Source organism: Tasmannia lanceolata, unplaced genomic scaffold (genome assembly GCF_043159265.1).
Source record: "Tasmannia lanceolata isolate RefF3 unplaced genomic scaffold, GAP_Taslan_0.1 ptg000006l, whole genome shotgun sequence".
Taxonomy (NCBI): domain Eukaryota; kingdom Viridiplantae; phylum Streptophyta; class Magnoliopsida; order Canellales; family Winteraceae; genus Tasmannia; species Tasmannia lanceolata.
In genome coordinates, this window is record NW_027518683.1 from 3006364 (window position 1) to 3025665 (window position 19302).

General features: G+C 37.3%; 2 protein-coding genes across 2 annotated transcripts; both read left to right on the forward strand.

Moving 5' to 3' along the window:
* The first annotated feature begins 5397 nt into the window (after positions 1-5397).
* LOC143878219 (heavy metal-associated isoprenylated plant protein 41-like) lies at positions 5398-11511 on the forward strand. The gene is made up of 3 exons (XM_077380521.1): positions 5398-5543; positions 6184-6382; positions 10592-11511. The coding sequence occupies exons 1-3, from the start codon at positions 5516-5518 to the stop codon at positions 11295-11297; spliced, it is 933 nt and encodes a 310-aa protein (XP_077236636.1). The 5' UTR covers positions 5398-5515; the 3' UTR covers positions 11298-11511.
* Positions 11512-15310: 3799 nt separating this feature from the next.
* LOC143878220 (uncharacterized protein At4g26485-like) lies at positions 15311-17476 on the forward strand. Its single transcript, XM_077380522.1, has 3 exons — positions 15311-15816; positions 16029-16227; positions 16798-17476. The coding sequence occupies exons 1-3, from the start codon at positions 15453-15455 to the stop codon at positions 17090-17092; spliced, it is 858 nt and encodes a 285-aa protein (XP_077236637.1). The 5' UTR covers positions 15311-15452; the 3' UTR covers positions 17093-17476.
* Positions 17477-19302: the final 1826 nt, after the last annotated feature.

The following is a 19302-nucleotide window of genomic DNA, read 5'->3' on the forward strand; positions in this document are numbered from 1 at the left end:
TCCTAGGTGTCCATTTTTCTGACCATGTCATATCTAACAATAGTGCCTACCAACTAAAGGGTCTCGATCATGCTAAAGTTGTGTAGGTGGGCCCATTTCAATCACTCTTTCTCGTAGGACCATTTCCCTTAACAGGCACCTGTTTCGATTGAAGGAATTTTCTAGAAATTTTGGGAAGGAAAATTATTTCAAAAAGTTCCTAATTTTTTTTACACTTGGAAAAGATAAGTCGAACCAAGCCTATTCAATTTTTATTCAGAGGTGCCTTCAATTTATGTTTATATCCCACTAGATTAACCATAATCATATCATTTCCCACAAAACAGTGGAAAGAAAAAAAAATTCTTAGGAAAATTTTTTCCACCAGAAATGTGTTTCTTGCAATCCAAACGGGGTGCGTTATTGCTCTCCCTTCCAACTTTCTAGTGGGGGTCCATGAATTGATGATCCCAGCCATTAGTTTCTACTGGGCCCACTATAGATGGATCATTCTCCAAAACTCAACTTCATTGGTTAATTTGAAGCTAGAATGGGTCATGCGTAGAAATGAAGCATGCACTATGAGACCAAATTCGTATTGGGAAATGATATCCCCCCCCTCTAACGGTTTCTGTGAGAATGGTTCATTGCTTGAGGATAAATTCACCCCGTTTAACGTTTTTCCTGGCCTTTAAAACTTAACAGATAACATTAAAGGGGGGATTTTATCCTAGGGATATCACTTCCCATTGGTATTTCAAATCATCTATCTCTTCTGCCTCCCATTTGAATTTGGAAAAGGCCAGATGGGTCAAGTTCTATCGTATTTTAACTTAACCGAGAAATCAGAAGAGAGAGAAGTAAAAAAAGTGGGACTCGAACTTCTTTGGTTGAAGCCTGTAAAGTCTGGCATATTCGGGTATTCGCTTGACAAAGGATGGCTTCAAGAAGTAGAGAAACAGAGAAGGCAGGGAGAGAAACGAGTGCAAGAGACACATCACAACAACTTTCCGGCTTATATTACAAAATCTAGAGTTGAGAAAGAAGAGAATTGGATAAAGCATTACAGCAGTTCACATAGGATTTTGCTTGTAGGAGAGGGAGATTTCTCCTTCTCTGCATGTTTGGCACTTGCATTTGGTTCTGCTAATAACATGTTGTCAACTTCTCTTGATTCTCTAGGTATTTCAATGCATTTTAGTAGCTTTTAGATGAACACCCAAATTACAATTTGGTGTATATCTTTTGTCAAACAACCAATTACTCCAACACTTCCCTTCTTTAATCTTCTATACTTTGACATCTTTCATTTAGCTTTTTCCTATTTGATGCAATCTTCATATTGATTTTTTTTTCAACTTGATGCACTGAATTTGTTCTCATTTATACTGTAGAATTTCTAAGAAAAAATTATTCGAGAGCCCTGTCCAACATTGACCTATTAAAAAGGAGTGGCTGCGAAGTGATACATGGTGTGGATGCAACTGTTATGGTGGATCATTACTACCTCAAAGGCATGAAATTCGATAGAATTGTTTTTAACTTTCCTCATGCAGGTTTTAATAGAAATGAATCTCGGATTACCCAGATTAAGTAAGTCAAATATCTTATTTAACAATCTTCTTTTCATTGAAACTGGATCTCAATTAAAATTACCAATTGAGTAGAATTGGTAATTTAACAATCCATGTTGGATCTCAATTGGTCATTTAACAATCCATGTACACATATTATATGTACATGGATTATTTGCAAAGTTAAAGCATGTTTCCTTCGGACGGTTTTAGGACTGATTGCTGGAAAGATCTTCTCATCTAAGTCCTTGTGCACATTTCAATGGAATTCAAGCCTTCCTTTGGTAGCTCAGTGACTGTCCAGATGTAACCCCCTTAGATCTTGATGTCACTTCTCCTAGTAAACAGAGACTCATATTTATAGGTGATATAAGGGTTAATCTCCCTCTCTAATTACCACCTATTCTCCCAGTTTCACGTAAATCCAATACTTGTCACTGATTACACATGGGCCACCCTTAGTTCTTGTGTTGTGACTTGTGAGTGATTACACTTGACAAATTGATTACAGTTACTTTTAGTTTTTCTCTCTCTTTTTTTTTTTTTGAAAAAAATAAAGTCTAATAATTTTGTCAAGAAATTGACTTGGGCAGTTAAAATACTTTTTAATTAACCTGGTAGGCCAAGTTTCTGTAGTTAAATAGTGCGATAAACTATCAAGAAAATTGGATAAAAAAAGGCTATTGATGATGGCACTACCGTGTGATAATTGCACAAACTCAGCTTGTCTTTCTTTTATTTGGGTTCTGAGAGTTTTTTGGGAACTGTAATAACTTTTGACGTACAGCACTTTCAATAATAAAAGACCAGATAAGTTAGTGTAATTATCAAAACATGGTAGTGCAAATATCAGCAGACTAAATTTGCAACCTAATCATCTGGTCATCGCTAAAACAGAGAAGTAGACTGCTGACAACTTCTATTTAACTACACCCATAAACAATGGCAGTTCTAAATCATGCTAATTTGTTTGTAGGGATTTGCTAGGGACCATCCCAGAAGGCATTTCGTGGATGGTCTGTTGCTTGATAGAGCAGCCACATCATGAATAAAGACAAAATCTGTTGTAAAGTGAGCTTATGTGGCTGCTCTCTCATGCGACAGACAATGCATGCCTTCTGCGATGGTCCTTAGCAAATCCATTGTTTGTATTCCCTTAACTTACTTAAAATGTGCGTACAGGAGGCACCAAAATCTTCTGCAAGAATGCTGCCCAGATGATCACGAAAGAGGGGGAAATTCACGTTACACACAAATCAAATGGCTTTCATCTCCAATGGAGATTAGATGAAATGGCTTATCAAAGTGGTCTTGATTTGAAACAGGAAGAGGAGTTTCGTCGATCAGATTATCCAGGATACAATAACATATATGGTTTTGGGGGAGATATCCAAGCAAGACATACAAATTCAAACTCAGATCTTCGCTACCGTATTCAAAGCTACGACTAGCCGAATATCTCGAGGACTATTTATAAGCAAGTCTCCGCTTCTTGTTATCAGAAACTTTGGATATATGTGGAGCTTATTCCATCTTGGAAAAAATCCTATTAAAATAGACGCTTTGGATCATCCAAACAATGTAGGCCCACTGTGTTTTTAGTAGTGTTTGGATTCGGGTATGGGCCCACATTGTTTGGATGATCCAGAGCGTTCATTTGATGGGTCATGACATAGATAGGGTGTGCCCAAAAATCAGCTCTATCGGATCATCCTAACCCTTCAATCTGTAGATGAACCGTCAACTGAGGGGGCCTACCTTATACAAATTGAAACAACCGGGGATGTAGTTGTCACGTTTTAAACTGTAGAGTAGAAGTGGATGTGTCTGACACGGGAGGGGGTGTAAATGTGATTTTCCCTTATTTTAATATTAAAGTTAGAGGGTTGGTTAGCAAAATGAGAATCTCGTCTGGCACAATAGACGAGGCGTATCTCTTGACACGTGCACAAGAAGACAAGACAAAAAAGGACCCAAATCTCCCTCAATTCAGTTTTTCAGTTTTTGATGGGGATCAAAATATTTTATACGGAATCGTATGGATAGGTTCTGCGAAATAGCATACGGTGGTTCCACTATCTCCAACCAAATTTCATGTATAGAGTGGAGCGCTCCACCTTCAAACATCAATCATGTTTTGATTGGATGGATCCCACCAACTACACTCAAATAAATCAAGGCCGTCCATTGTACTTCATGATTTGATTAGGGGGAAAAGTACGGAATGAGGGCATGTTTCGAGGAATTACGAATTTCGGGTACCTTGTAAAACTAACATGAAAAAACGGGTGATTCTTCAAAATCAGGTGGAAAAAAGACCCTGATACCCTTTTGACATGATCAGAGTCCTTGTATGTTGCCTTTCCTAAGGGATGAGATTTGAGAACATCCAATCATTATCTTAAAGGATGAGAACGGAGTGAAAATGTCATCCAAAAACGTACCACGACAGTACAATCTTAAAGGATGATAACGTGGGGGAGTGAAAATATCATCCAAACCATTCATTTCTTGGGCCACAACATATATAAGAAGCACAGCATAAATCATCTCCATTGGATGATCCCAACTCTCAGATCTATATAGGTTTCTATAACGAAAAATCCCATTGTAGACAGGACGATTACGATCATCCAATGGAGATGATTTACCAGGTGTAGTCTGTTTCCGATGTGGCCTAACGAATGAACAATTTGGATCATCTATGAAGTGGGTCCACAATACTTTTAAAATAATAATAATGGAGTACTTTAGATTTTAAGTGCACACAACGTGTAAAATCTTATAATTACTTAGGTATCATACAACATTTTGTAACTAGGGTGACATTCCCTTAGCTCCTTATCCAGATTTAAACGAACCCAAGGGACTCTGGGTTTAAAGAAAGATTTCAAATCCAAACCAAACCGGCTGTGTATAAAGGCGCCAGCGTTCCAAAAAAAATGTTCAACAGGTGTCAAGCATTCATCCGTCTCTAGTTATTTTCAACGGCCAAAATAGAAATGAACCGAAGGTTCTGTCGGTTCAAATACACATTCAGACGAACCAAAAAAGGCCGTGTGAAGCGTGCTAATTTAATGGGTATTCCCTCCCGATTTTGAAGAATAACCGGTGTTTGATTCTTGTTTTAAAAGATATCCAAAATCCGTAATTCCTCGCCCGCATTATGTAATTTTCTCTTGATTAGGTGGTCCCACCAACTCAACTCAACTAAAAATGCATAGGATGGGGCCCACAACGTGTACTATTTTCGTTTCGTGGGAGGAAAACGAAATTGCAGAGAATATAAAAGGATGCGCAGTTACATCGCTTGCTACTGGCCAAAAGCCGTCATGCCCCGCCACCTTCATTAAATGCCGACGATTTTCAGTGGGAGAGTAACACTCTGACGTTTTCTTTTTGGTTTTTCCAGAATTTCGTTTTAGAGGTTTAGAAATTACCCAAAATGCCCTAAAAACCCCTTTTCAATTCAAAGTTCAGTGTGTTTCTAAAAACCAGGAGGTGCCAAAACTAAAAACGTTATCTCCATCCATCATTGGACCCTAAAACCCACAAAAGCCCCCCAAATCTCTCCTCTTGTCCTCCTGGTTTTTCTTGGAATCGAGCGTGGGACCCGCAAATATCCTCTTTACTTATTTTTTGCATTTTAAATGACCATGTGGCAGGTTCAGATTTGATAGTTTCCACATCAAACAAACCACCCCGAGCTCTCCTGTATTTACAAAAATACCACAAACATCAGTGCTAAATAGAAAAGAAACTCTCTGTATTGATGATCCTCTCACGTCCTTCTCAAAATGGCTAAAAAAATGAGAAAGAGAGAGGCGGTTAGGTTTGGGGATGGAGAGGAGGGTGAAAGATGGGTGAAATATTACTCCTCATTTCATCAGATTTTATTGGTAGGAGAAGGAGATTTCTCTTTTTCACTATCATTAGCAAAAACTTTTGGCTCTTCTTCTAACATGGTATCAACTTCTCTAGACAAACAAGGTATCATCAATTCATCATCTCTATTGTTTCTTTGTATGTTTTACTGTGAATCGATTACATACCCTTCTTCTCTTTTTTATTTATTGTATCATTTTAAGTCCTCTTGCTTGGGGGCCCCGCTTCTAGTGTCAAAAGGGTATTCATATATGCACTAGAGAGGGCTGGCCCAGGGAAGGAAAAGGGCATATAGAACACTGAGTATTTGTTGCAATCTTTTTCTGTGACTATGGTATTCTGTGAAACCCTAAAATTGTTTTCACTCATTTTTTTTTCAAAAAATAATATCCCTACTTTTCTTAACTTGATTAAAATTGTTTAAAATAAAACTTTTAAGATGTTTTTGCTGGAAATTTTTTAGGTCAGGTAGTTTTTACTTGGAAAAGTACATTCTGAAATAATCTAGGGATCCCAATAATCTATTTTTCCAAGAAAAAAAAATGATTCTGATAAAAAAAAAATTCATTTTCTTAAATTATCTTTTAATTGTGTAGTCTTTTCAAATCGTATTTTAATGATAAATGATCTTGTTGATGTTGGAAATATAATATTCATTTATGGCTATTTTTTAATTTTGAATTAGAATGATTGTTTCCGAATTCAAGATAATTAGATCTGATTTTTTTAACTAATTTTCACACAGATGCTGTGATGAAGAAATATAAGAATGGAAAATCCAATTTGGCAAATTTAAAGAAGTTGGGTGCAACTATTTTGCATGGAATTGATGCTACGAAGATGATACTTCATACAGATTTGAACATGAGGAAATTCGATAGGATCATCTTTAACTTCCCTCATGCAGGCTTTCATGGAAAGGAAGATCAATTACGCTTAATTAGGTCAGTCTTATTCTCTTTGGAATAGATTCTCTGAGGCTCTGTTCACTTGCCTTCTTGAGAAAGGAAAGGAGAAGAAAGTAAGCCAAATTTTCCCGTGATTGGACATGATTTGACATTTTCCGCCGTTCACTTGTTTTCTTGGGAAAGCATAATTATACTGGTGGAAAATATAAATAATGACGTGGAAAACCAACTTTCTTGCACTTTCCCTCTAAATTTTCTCACCAAGAGGGTGAGAAAATCACTTTCCTGGGGAATCCACTTTGCCTGCATACTTTCTTTTCCTTTTTCGGCCAAGTGAACAACGGAATTTTCTCCCAAAAGGAATTTTCTTGCAGATTCTTTTCCTTTCTTTTCCAGTTTTCCACATCATATTCTTTTCCTGCAGCTAGAAAACAAGTGAACAGAGCCTGAGATTAAATATTAATTTTCTTTATTTAGTTTTTTTATTATAATTTCTCATATGGTATACATTTTGTAACTTTATGCTTGTGAAGACTAGTAAAATTTGAATTTGAATGTAGTAACACGCAAAGGAGGATATAAAATAGGTTGGACACGATACCTTAATTAGTTACAATGATAAGGGATACGGGTGAGCCTAAAATAAACCAAGGTTTGGCCTTTACTAATTTGATCGGAAGAGATAGGCTGAAGCGCAGCATTTCAAGATGCTCATCAACGTTTTCATTTTATTTTATGACTATGGTAATATGGCATTCAAAGAAATAAGATAACAATTTATATCGAGAGTATAAGATAAAGCCAAAATTCAGTGGGTAAAATTTCTTAGACAAAGGAAAGTATTATAAAGTGTTGTGATTTGATACCTATAGCATAAACTGTAATTGACTCAAATTTCTAGATCATGTAATAACCAAGATTTTAAATTTCGACCGAAACCCGAAAACTGAAATTGGGTAAATTCGAAATGTTACATAGTTTCAACCGAAATTTCACGTTTTCCCTGAAACTTAGGTCCGAAATTTAAGGAAATATCCAAAAAATCTGGATTTTATTCTTTATTTAATATTTTCCAAAAAATTCAGCCGAAATTTCGGTAATTTAGTTCGAAATTTTGTACGAGATAAAATATTATTTTATTTGATTTTGTTAAATTTTGTCTGAAATTTCGGTTTCAGTGAGGAACGAAACGCATTCTGAAACCGAAATTTGAAACCTTGGTAATAACAAAGTGACTGATTTTTGTACTAAATAGCAATTTGCATGTGTAAAATTGAATAAGATGTTAAAGTGTCTAAACTGGACTTTACAAATAAATTACCTAGAGGTTTTCTATCAAGCAAATAACAGATTATGTGTTTACCCTATTCATGAGCAAATAATAAAAGGGTTTTGCTAACGAGTGTCCTAACGAGTAAATGAAAGGAGATTCGGTCCTTCCCTTTTGATGAGACAAGGCAAGGGGTCTTGCTCTATGATGATGAAAGAAGATGAAGCGTAGGTGGGTCGTGTGACCTTGTTTGAATACTTTCGAGATGGTGCTTACGAATCGCAGAAAAAAATTAGAAAAGAACCAAAGACGAAAATACTTGCTTGAAGAGAGAAAAGAAAGCATATTGCTGGGTTTTTCTCATGTGAGAATTGTTGGTTAGAGAAGACCCTTGCATGGGTTTTTATAGGACGTGAGAGGGGGACAGGAGAATCAATCAAGGGGGTTTAGGGTTTATTAAAATTGAATTTGGGTGTGTTTTTAGAAGAAAAAAAAACTGATTCTTAGGTAGGCAACCAAGAGGGGACGGGGATTGGTTCTTTTTCGAAAACATTTCCCTAAGTTCTTTTTAAGGTATTCCTTTAGAAAACTCTGATCTTAAGTGAATCAATAGACCAATGCAATGAGACTACAGAATTGATGAGATAGAATTCAAGACATAATACTAAATTAAATGCAAGTAAAATAAAGGAAGAAAGAGAGAGATAAAGTCAAGAGAGATTGCACAAGTTTTAAAGTGGTTCGGCCTATACCACTGATTACATCCACTCTCACGAGCAAACACTTGCGGTTCCACTAATCATCTTTGTTAATGGTGAAAACTCCCCACGTATGACACACACAATGATCCCCAAGCTCCAACCGATAGCTTTTGCAGTCCCATGGGTTGGATCCGTGTCCCGTTCACACAGTTTTACTAGAGAAAACGAGAATCGCCTTCGTCCAAGGCAAATATACCACTTCAGTATACTTTTCTTCTTCAATCAATAGCAACAATGTGTCCTAGGAAGATCTTCAACTAGGGGTGCAACTCGAGTCAGGTTCAACTCGAAAAAAAAGTTGGGTTGAGTTCGGGTTCGGGTTCATGTTGATTTTTCCCAACCTGGGATGAGCTTGGGTCGGGTTCGGGTGGGCTTGGGCAACCGACTTGAGTGAAAACCGACATTTTTTGTTATTTTTATTTTAGTAAAGCTTAAAAACTCGGGTTGGGTCGGGTCGAACTCGGGTCGGATCTTCGGGTTAGAAAAAAAGGGTTCCTCAGGTCGGTTCGGGTTGAACCTCATCGGGTTGGAACTCGGGTCGGGTTCGGGTTGAGTAATTGGTTCCTCAGGCCATGTTCGGGTTGGCCTCAACTCGACCAACCTGAACCGAGTTGCACCCCTATCTTCAACCGGGTAGCAAGTCAAAGCACACTAAGAAGTATTTTCAATGGAAAAACGATTTGCTGGTGAAAGCCTTATTTCAAAGATCAAGAAAGTTGTTCAAAATCCTTCCCAAGATTGATTTATATAGTGGCTATCAATATGTTACCATTGAAGGTTAGAAATAGCACGATTTAACTCAAAAAGATTTTGAAATAAAAGAGACTTTTGAAATAATTTTCCAAATCTGGATCACGTCTATATGTCTGGGTAGATGTCTGGACCTAGATCCAGTCTCCATCAACTTTACTAATATTCCAAGATGAAACCTAGACGTCTGGGCAAGCGTTTGAAGACTGTCCTTTGTTTTTAACTTGTTTTGAAACTTTTTGTAGTGTTCTTCTTTCAATCTCTGAAAACCATTGAAACATTTTAGCACTTTTGGAAAGGAGTTTGTTTTTCAACTTAGGGTGGTTTGAAAGAATTTTGGGGGCTTTGAACATGTGTTTGTTTTTTGAACTTAAAGTGATTTTAAATGACTTTGGAATTGTGCTTCGAACTGCAGCCTAAGTGGATCTCCATATAACAATTTACAAATGCGAGACTTTGAAATTCATTTGATTGTATTGTTCTCAAGGTTGATCTTTAAGCTTGGATTTTGATGTTTTCAAGTGTCCCTTGACTTAGATTCATGAGATCTTCCTTGTGGTTCAATCTTTGACTCTTGATCGATGGCTACAATCTCATTTGTCCCCTTTCTAGGTAGATTTGACCTTTATAGTGCAAGTCACTAACTAAACAAGCTTGAAAAGATCAAAACCATCAGTACTTCAATATATTGATCAATTTGTGTTTGTGATCATCAAAACTGGAATTAAGGACAGACTGTTGATCCCTTGGACAAACAAAACTGATCGTAAAACGAGCAAGAAATGGATTTGATAGGAGTTTGGTGCAATGATGGAAGGTTTCGGATGATGGCCATACGATTTGAATTTATTCAGCCATTTCGCGAAGGTTTTTAGGAGAAAGAATGGGATTTGGGAGATTTTTGGAGAAAAAATGAAAATGGAAAGTAGAAATCGCGTTTTAGGGCTTAGTAGCAGCCCTTTGTAAATTTGAATATGCTTGGGGGCGTTTACATATATAAATGGAGCATGACAGAGACTGTAAATAGGTTAAGAAATGAGGGGCTTTCTTACAACATTTTAAAATGGACAAAAATGGCAAAATAGTTTTTAAAAAACATGTTTACAGCATGCATATTCATATTCTTGCTTTTGCTAATCTATAATTCATACATGCACTCAAATGAGAATTGATATAGATTTATCTTGTGGAACTTAATTGTTCATCACATGCAATTCATTAGTGTGGGTTAGGGAATACCATATTTAAAGAGGAGGCAGTAAATTCAAAAGATCTCAAGTTAATGCATATCAAAGAGACATTTGTTACATACTTATCAAAATAGTATATACTAATGTACATGCATGCTCACATATATTCATACAAATGGTTCACAGTGAAATGCATTCTTTCTTCAATTATTATTTCAATTAGGGTAATGTTTCTACATACTCATGCGACTTTACTGTTATTTTTGTGGTTTAGGTTACACAGAAAATTAGTTTTGGGTTTTTTTAAGAATGCTAGTAGAATGCTTCGACCCTATGGAGAAATTCATGTAAACCACAAAACAAGTGGCCCATTTCTCGATTGGAATCTTGAAGAGCTTGCTTCAAAATGTTCCCTTGCTTTGATTGAATGCGTAGAATTTGAAAGAAATGACTATCCGGGTTATAACAATAAAAGAGGGGACGGAGGAAGATGTGATGAGCCATTTCATCTAGGACAGTGCAGTACTTTCAAGTTTAGAATTAGAAGCACCCAGAAAGATAAGATATCTGCGGCAGCGATGGGTCATATTCATGATATACCTCTCCAGAAGATACCGGAGTTCCAATGCGAAAATGATGTTGGAAATTCACAAACAAATCATGTTATTCATGAACAGCCTGAAATTCAGTATGTTTATTCAGGACTTCTTAGGAGAGATCCACCACCTTACGTTTCCATAACTATGCCAGACCTCATGCAAAGATACGATACTTCACGTACAATTACGATCGACAATGAATTTGTATGGAGCTTTAAAAATCATGTTAGACATAATCACGAAATGTTTGGAAGGGCTAGGTGTGAAATTTACATGCAAGAAGAACATGAAAGAAGTTGGTCTGGTTACATAGAACATCTTCAGCGTCAGAGCATTTTGAGATCAGCGAGGCGTAGGAGGCTGTTGCTTGGTCCTAATTGATGGCTTATAAGAGGCAAGTTTTCTTGTTTTCCTTGGTACAAAAAAAAAATAGCTCTAAGATAGCTACAAGATGGGTTATGGTTAAAGAGTCTTATTTCTGTGTAAGTGGGTCTTTCTAACATTTTTTCATGTGAAGCTCTAAGATAGCTACATATTTTGAATCCCATGATTGTCAATTTTCAGCAATATATTCCAATCAAATTTACTTTCTCTAGACTAATGCAGTCCAATTTTTATTAACTCTGGTGAGTCAAAAGAGTTAAAGTCACTAGGACTCAAGCCCAAAACTCGGCCAGGGTAAAAGGGTGTCAGCTAGGGTAAGTTGATGATTGACAAGCTGAGTTAGTGATGAATTAGATCAACTAGTAATTAAATAGATGACATTCAAACGATTTTGTCAAAAGAAACTGTGCTGAGGTTAGATCCTTGGATTACAAGGTAACTTTTCTGCCCATTGTCACACTAGCACACCGTAATACATTTGCCTTATATGTGTAATTACTGATGTTCTTGTTCAGCAGGAAAATCTGTCACAAATTAGATAATCAGTATGGATTTCTGTGAATTTTGGCCCCATTGAAGTAGTGTCTGTGGTGGCCCATGAAATCAACAGCCTTGATCACACCCCATTTTGTGGCTCTTAATGAAAGTTGGACGGGTTCTTTGTGGAAAGACCTTTACGCCCTATTGGAGATGTTAAAAAGATGGTTTCTACTTTCTAGTAGGCCGGTTGTTCAGCTTTATTTCTTAGACGGCATCCTACTTCCTTGATTTTTATAGTTATTTATCTTAGGCACTGGACAACTGGTCATTAGGCATGAGATCAACGGTCTTGATTGCACACTTCTGTCCACAGGCGTCCTTTTTCACCTCTTACATCGTGTACAAGTAGAAGGTGATACACAGAATGTATCTCTGATGAGCCCCACACTTACAAGGGTTGCTATTTGCCAACCGTTGTAGATTATGAAAAACAGAAGGGTTCCCCGCTTGCTCCCCCATCTCGAGATTCTCATGGATTCTACAAGAACCCAATAATTCATGAATTCATTGAATTGATCTCAACCTTGTGCTTGCGTGTGTATGCATGAACCCATTGCCCCTGACCCAGTGCACCCAAAGGGGCAACCGTGGGTAGAACAGTAATTAAAGTCACTTGGTTTGTTTGTTCTCTGTTTTCTTGCATCAACCGAAACATCATAACAGCTTCCTTGAAATCACCCCTCTGTCCATAATTTTGTTGAAGAGATTCAGAATCTTTATCATCTGCATATCCTTCAAGCATATGCTATTCCATGTGACAATGTCCAATTCCGTACTTTTATCAAATAGTTTGTGAGCATCAGAGACTGAGCCAGACCCGGCATATGGATGGATCAACTTGTTACAAATGTAGCCGCTCGATTCCAGCCCAGCCTTGATTATCTGAGAGTGGAGTTGTTTTCTGACCGCTGGTGCAGGCAGTAGGGTGCAGGCGTTGAGGAGAAATGTGAAGGTGAAGTGATCAGGGTTCTTGGGTTGATCTGGACCGGTCCCCTATATCTCCATATTGTCAGAAATAATTCTGTCTGATGATCCTAAATTGTCCGAATAAAGAGTCCGTGCAATGGATCAAGTTTAATGGCTAAAAATCATTTGATCAAAACAGTTAGTGGGCCCACCAAGATTGATCATGCTAAAAAAATCACACTGCTTATTGAAAGGTGCCCCAATTTCAAATGTGACTAACGAATTCCAAGCTATACTACCAGTGAAGGCCGTGCGACTGTTCAAGTTCTCGATGCCCTTAGGAAGAGACGAAAAGTGGTGAGATAGACACAGAAGTATACATCAGTGTTTAAAAACTCGTCAACTCGGCTCGCAACTCGGCCGAGTCGATGCGGAATAGTGATGACCGTGTTTGCGAGTCACAGACTCGGCAAGTCCAGGCCGAGTCTGGCTCAATCCAAGATTATCTAGAATAAATGCTCTCTGCTTTGCTTTGCACGCATAAGATGTGTAGGAAGAATAGGTGGGATACAACTGGCATGCTTTGTCAGTTTGTCCCATCCTCTCTCTCTTTCACCTGCCATCATTAACCTCCATTAAATATTCACCCCCTTTTCTTTCCTAGGCCAGCCCTCTATAATAGCATTTATGAATGGGGGAGGCACAGAGATGGCATGCTTAGGTCCCATGACCATCTTTAACCTCCTTTAAATATTATTGGGAAGTGATATATTCACCCCCTTTTCTTTCCTGGGCCAGCTCCCTCTAGAGTATTTATGGCTATCCTTTTACACTATAAGAGGGTGGACCAAAGAAGGAAAGGGACCAAATATATCACACCTGAATCTTTTAGGCCACTGATAATAAATCATCTTGTCTATTATTAATTAACAGATGTCAAAAAGTTTTTACAGTTCCAACAATCTAAAATCTCTCACAAGCCAGTGAAAAAACGAAAAGGCAAGCTCGGTTATTGGAAATATCAAAACCGTCGATTGATTTGATAGACATATCTTTGGGCCTCCTGACATTGGAAAATAACCCTAAAGATGCAATCATAGTACCCTATATATTTTTTTCACCCTTCATGATAAAAAATAGAGAAGTGAGATATCCACCCCGGTTTCTTCCTTGGGCCAGCCCTCTCTAGTGCATTCATGATTACACTTTTACACTGCAAGGGGGTGGCCCGTGGAAGAAAAATGGGTGAATGTATATTTCCCTAAATATTTTACTTTTTTGTAGAAATATATGATTCCTATCACTGAAGATTTAGTTTATGATGATAATTATAAATGTTGTTTCTTTAGTACTTATTTTTTCATTATTTCTATATTTTTTTGTATTTGTTTTCATTTATTTTTTATAAAAATTACGACTCATCTGACTTGGCGTTGTCGACTGCATTCTTGGCGGGTCAAGGATTTTTCTTCGGCCCCGTTACTCGGATTTTCTTCGGCCACATTCCGTGCAGTATCCGCGTTTTTAAACACTCACATAACCTTCTTTTTATTCTACCTTTCATTTCAATTTGGAAAAGAAAGCCAAATGGGTCAAGTTTTCTGTGACTTTCTGAGTCACACTACGGAGAGATCTAAACAAGAAGAAGAAAAAAGAGATCTATTCAAAGCACGACTTTGCTATCAAGTGGTAGAGGAGCGTGTAAAGTCCGGCATATTCTGGTATTCGCTTGACTAGAGAAACAGAGAAGGGAGGGAGAGAAATGAGTGCAAGAGACACATCACAACAACTTTCCGGCTTATATTACACAATCTAGAGTTGAGAAAGAAGAGAAATGGATAAAGCATTACAGCAGTTCACATAAGATTTTGCTTGTAGGAGAGGGAGATTTCTCCTTCTCTGCATGTTTGGCACTCGCATTTGGTTCTGCTAATAACATGGTGTCAACTTCTCTTGATTCTCTAGGTATTTCAATGCATTTTAGTAGCTTTTAGATGAACACCCAAATTACAATTTGGTGTATATCTTTTGTCCAACAACCAATTACTCTAACACTTCCCTTCTTTAATCTTCTATACTTCGACATCTTTCATTTAGCTTTTTCCTATTTGATGCAATCTTTATATTGATTTTTCTTTTTTTGGTAAAATGATTGCTAATTAGTCACTAAGAAAAGCATATTAGCTGAATAGTCCTACTTTTAGAAAATATTTGCTAAAAAGTCCCTAAAACGCACTAACTTCATTTTTCTTATTAATGGGTTGAGTGGTAAATTTGCCATTTTCAAATTTTACTATGAAAAACCTATGATTCATAAACTTAACCTTATCATTGGTTTTCCTATGAAAAACCCAACCCAAAAATACTCGAGATAGTTTCTTCATACAAGATATGTCGTTGGAGAGCCCGACATCAGTCGCAAACCCACTCAAATATATTTATTTTGTTTTTTTTCTCGCTCTTCCATACTCACCGGCTGTATGAGATTTTATATGGCGTGTGGCCGTGCAGTCCATTATTTTTCAAAATGCACTGTACACATGAAAAATATCGCCTTTTACTTTTTCCTTTTTTTCCCTATAAACACGATACTCTACTGCACTTTACCTTCTACTCTCTCTCTCTCTCTCTCTCTCTCTCTGCGATCTGATTGGGAAAACGAAACCCTAATTTTTGTACCTCCAATTTCAATTTGAAAAAGGCAAGATGGGTCAAGCTCTCTCGTATTTTAACACAACCAAGAAATCGGAACGGAAAGAAGAAACAGAATTGAGAACCGTACACTGCTCTCAGCATGTAGACTCCCGCACTTTGCTTTACTTAAGATGGCTTCAAGAAGCACAGAAAAAGAATAGGGAGGAAGAGAAACGACAGCAACAGACACTTCACAACAACTTTCCTGCTTATATTACAAACTCGAGAGTTGAGAAAGAAGAGAAATGGATAAAGCATTACAGCAGTTCACATAGGATTTTGCTTGTAGGAGAGGGAGATTTCTCCTTCTCTGCATGTTTGGCACTTGCGTTTGGTTCTGCTAATAACATGGTGTCAACTTCTCTTGATTCTCTAGGTATTTCAATGCATTTTAGTAGCTTTTAGATGAACACCCAAATTACAATTTGGTGTATATCTTTTGTCAAACAACCAATTACTCCAACACTTCCCTTCTTTAATCTTCTATACTTTGACATCTTTCATTTAGCTTTTTCCTATTTGATGCAATCTTCATATTGATTTTTTTTTCAACTTGATGCACTGAATTTGTTCTCATTTATACTGTAGAATTTCTAAGAAAAAATTATTCGAGAGCCCTGTCCAACATTGACCTATTAAAAAGGAGTGGCTGCGAAGTGATACATGGTGTGGATGCAACTGTTATGGTGGATCATTACTACCTCAAAGGCATGAAATTCGATAGAATTGTTTTTAACTTTCCTCATGCAGGTTTTAATAGAGATGAATCTCGGATTACCCAGATTAAGTAAGTTAAATATCTTATTTAACAATCTTCTTTTCATTGAAATTGGATCTTAATTGGTAATTTTACTGAAATATGTACCTTATATGTACATCGATTATCTGCAAAGTTAAAGCATGTTTCCTTCTCATCTAAGTCCTTGTGCACATTTAAATGGAATTCAAGCCTTTCTTTGGTAGATCAGTGACTGTCCAGATGTAACCCTCTTTGATCTTGATGTCACTTCTCCTATTAAGCAGAGACTCATAAATTTGCAACCTAAGCATCTGGTCCTCGCTAAACCGAGAAGTAGACTGCTGACAACTTCTATTTAACTACACCCATAAACAATAGCAGCTCTAAATCATGCTGATTTGTTTGTAGGGATTTTCTAGCGACCATCCCAGAAGGCATTTCGCGGATGGTCTGCTGCATGAGAGAGCAGCCACATCATGAATAAAGACAAAATCTGTTGTAAAGTGAGCTTATGTGGCTGCTCTCTCATGCGACAGACAATGCATGCCTTCTGTGATGGTCCTTAGCAAATCCCTTGTTTGTATTCCCTTAACTTACTTACTTAAAATGTGCTTACAGGAGGCACCAAAATCTTCTGCTGCCTTTTTTCAAGAATGCTGCTCAGATGATCACCAAGGAGGGGGAAATTCACGTCACACACAAATCAAATGGCTTTCATCTCCAATGGAGATTAGATGAAAAGGCTTATCAGAGTGGTCTTGATTTGAAACAAGAAGAGGAGTTTCATCTATCACATTATCCAGGATACAATAACAAATATGGTTTCGGGGGAGATAAAAACTTCGATTGCATTCCAAGCAAGACATACAAATTCAAACTCAGATCTTCGCTACCAGATTATCAATTCTGGTGACTATTTATAAGCAAGACTCGGTTTCTTGTTATTAGCAGTTTTGGATATATGTGGAACTTATCCCATCCTGAAAAAAATCCTAATAAAATACACACTTTGTGTATACTCCCTTTAACTTTTGTGGGAAAAAGTAAGAGACAAGAGACGGGATAAGCATTAATTAGATAGAGATGTTAGTACGAGTGGAGAGAGAGGGAAGAGAGAGAGAGAAAGAGAGCACCATTCCTTAGAAAGGAAAAGCTGATGTTACCGGGAAAAGATGATGTGACCAATAAATATTCTCCCACAAGAATCCTAGGGTTTGTTTTTTAACTAGCAACCAAACGGATAGTAAGCTTATCCTTAGCTGTTAGCGTTCAGAAAATGAAACTCACTTTACGTGTATGAGATGCATTATTTTTTTGGGTAAAATTTATAACTTCATTTACAATTTTTTCTATATTCAAGGGAGCCCTTGGAAAAATAGTCCCCGTCACCATAAGTGCACGATGGTGAAGTGCAGCCAATAGGGGCCCTTTTTTGAAAGGTCTCCCTAAGTTTAGCATTCCTTATTTTAGATGACAAAACCCTTTAAAATTGCATAATTACCCATAAGAGGGGTAACAGTAGATATTTTTCATTTATCTATAATTCATAGATTTTTACTATTTTTAGAATTGGTTCTTTAATTATTTTTATATTGAAGTTAGCGGCATGGTTTTAAATTTCGACCGAAATCCGAAATTCGGTCGAGACTGACACGGAAATCAATAAAAACCGAAACGGTATTTTATTTGGGCCGAAATTCCAAAATTTCGGTTTTTCCAAAATTTAACCCAAAAAGTCTGTTTTTTTTATAAAAAAATTAATTTAATATTTCACCGAAATTTCGGCCGAAATTTAATATTGAATAAAATATTGGTTTCGGTTTTTGTACCAGATTTTGGTGATCGAGTACATCCACATCTGTTGAATATTAAGTGAATGGGGGCGAAACCTGCTAAAAATTGAGTTGTATCAAGTAGGACCCAGCATTTTACCTTAACGAATAAGTTAGCGGGGAGGAATAACGAGTACGTCTCATTCAGTTTACCTTAACATCTCTCGTATCTAAGGAAGCGATGTTTGCTACTGGATGATCAAGAGAAAATTCTCTGAAAGGATGGATCCCACCAACTACACTCTAATAAATCAGGGCCGTCCATTTTACTTCTTGATTTGATTAGGTGGTCCCACCAACTCAAATCAACCCAAATGCATGGAGTAGTTAGTGCCCACAATTTACGTTGTAAGTCTCCGGTCATTACCCCATCTCATTGTTTTGTGTTAGTAACTTAGTAGAGGCACTTTTTTTTATAGTTACAAGTTTACAACGTATGCTATTTTCGTTTCGTGGTGTAGAACGAAATGCAGAGAGTATAAAAAGTGTGCGCACTCACATCGCTTGCCACTGGCCAAAAGGCGTCACGTCCCACACCACCTTCATTAAAATGCCGACGATTTTCAGTCGGAGACTGTGATATGGATAGGTGGAGACTCTGACGTTTTCTTCTCTGAGAAGAAATCGCTTTTTGATTTTTCCAGAATTTCGTTTAGAGGTTTAGAAATTACCCAAAATGCCCTGAAAACCCTTTTTAATTTGAGAGTTCAATGTGTTTCTAAATACTACTAAGTTATGTATGAAAAAACCGTCTTGTGTCAAGGTTGTATTTTTGGTATGTGAGGAGGAATGCTAAATCAAGGGCAATCTTGCTGCATGAGCGCCTTCATTGGATCCACGTCACCAATGTGCACTTGTAGTAGCCCTGAAAATGTACAAGTTACAAATGTTGTGCCAGATTTTTTAAGGGAGTGTATGAAAGTGGCATAGACGAACATAGAATTAAAAGATAAATGAGGGCGATGAGAAATTCGCATCCCCTTTAGGATAGGATAATTTGTAGGATAATTTGCACCCCTTGTAACTAGGGGTGGACATGGTTCGATACCCAGAACCGAACCAATTGCAATCGGTTCCGAGAATTTGGAACCAGAACCGAACCACTTATTTTTAGAACCGAACTAGAACATAACTTGATCGTTTCAGTTCGGTTCGGTTCTGGGTTTACCGAGCCTTTATTTTATAACGGCGAAGGTAAAGGGAAGTTAAACGAACAGAAACAAAAAATAAAATATAGGGAAAGAAAAAACCTTGACTCACATGCACGGCCGGCCGGGACGTGAAGCTTTTT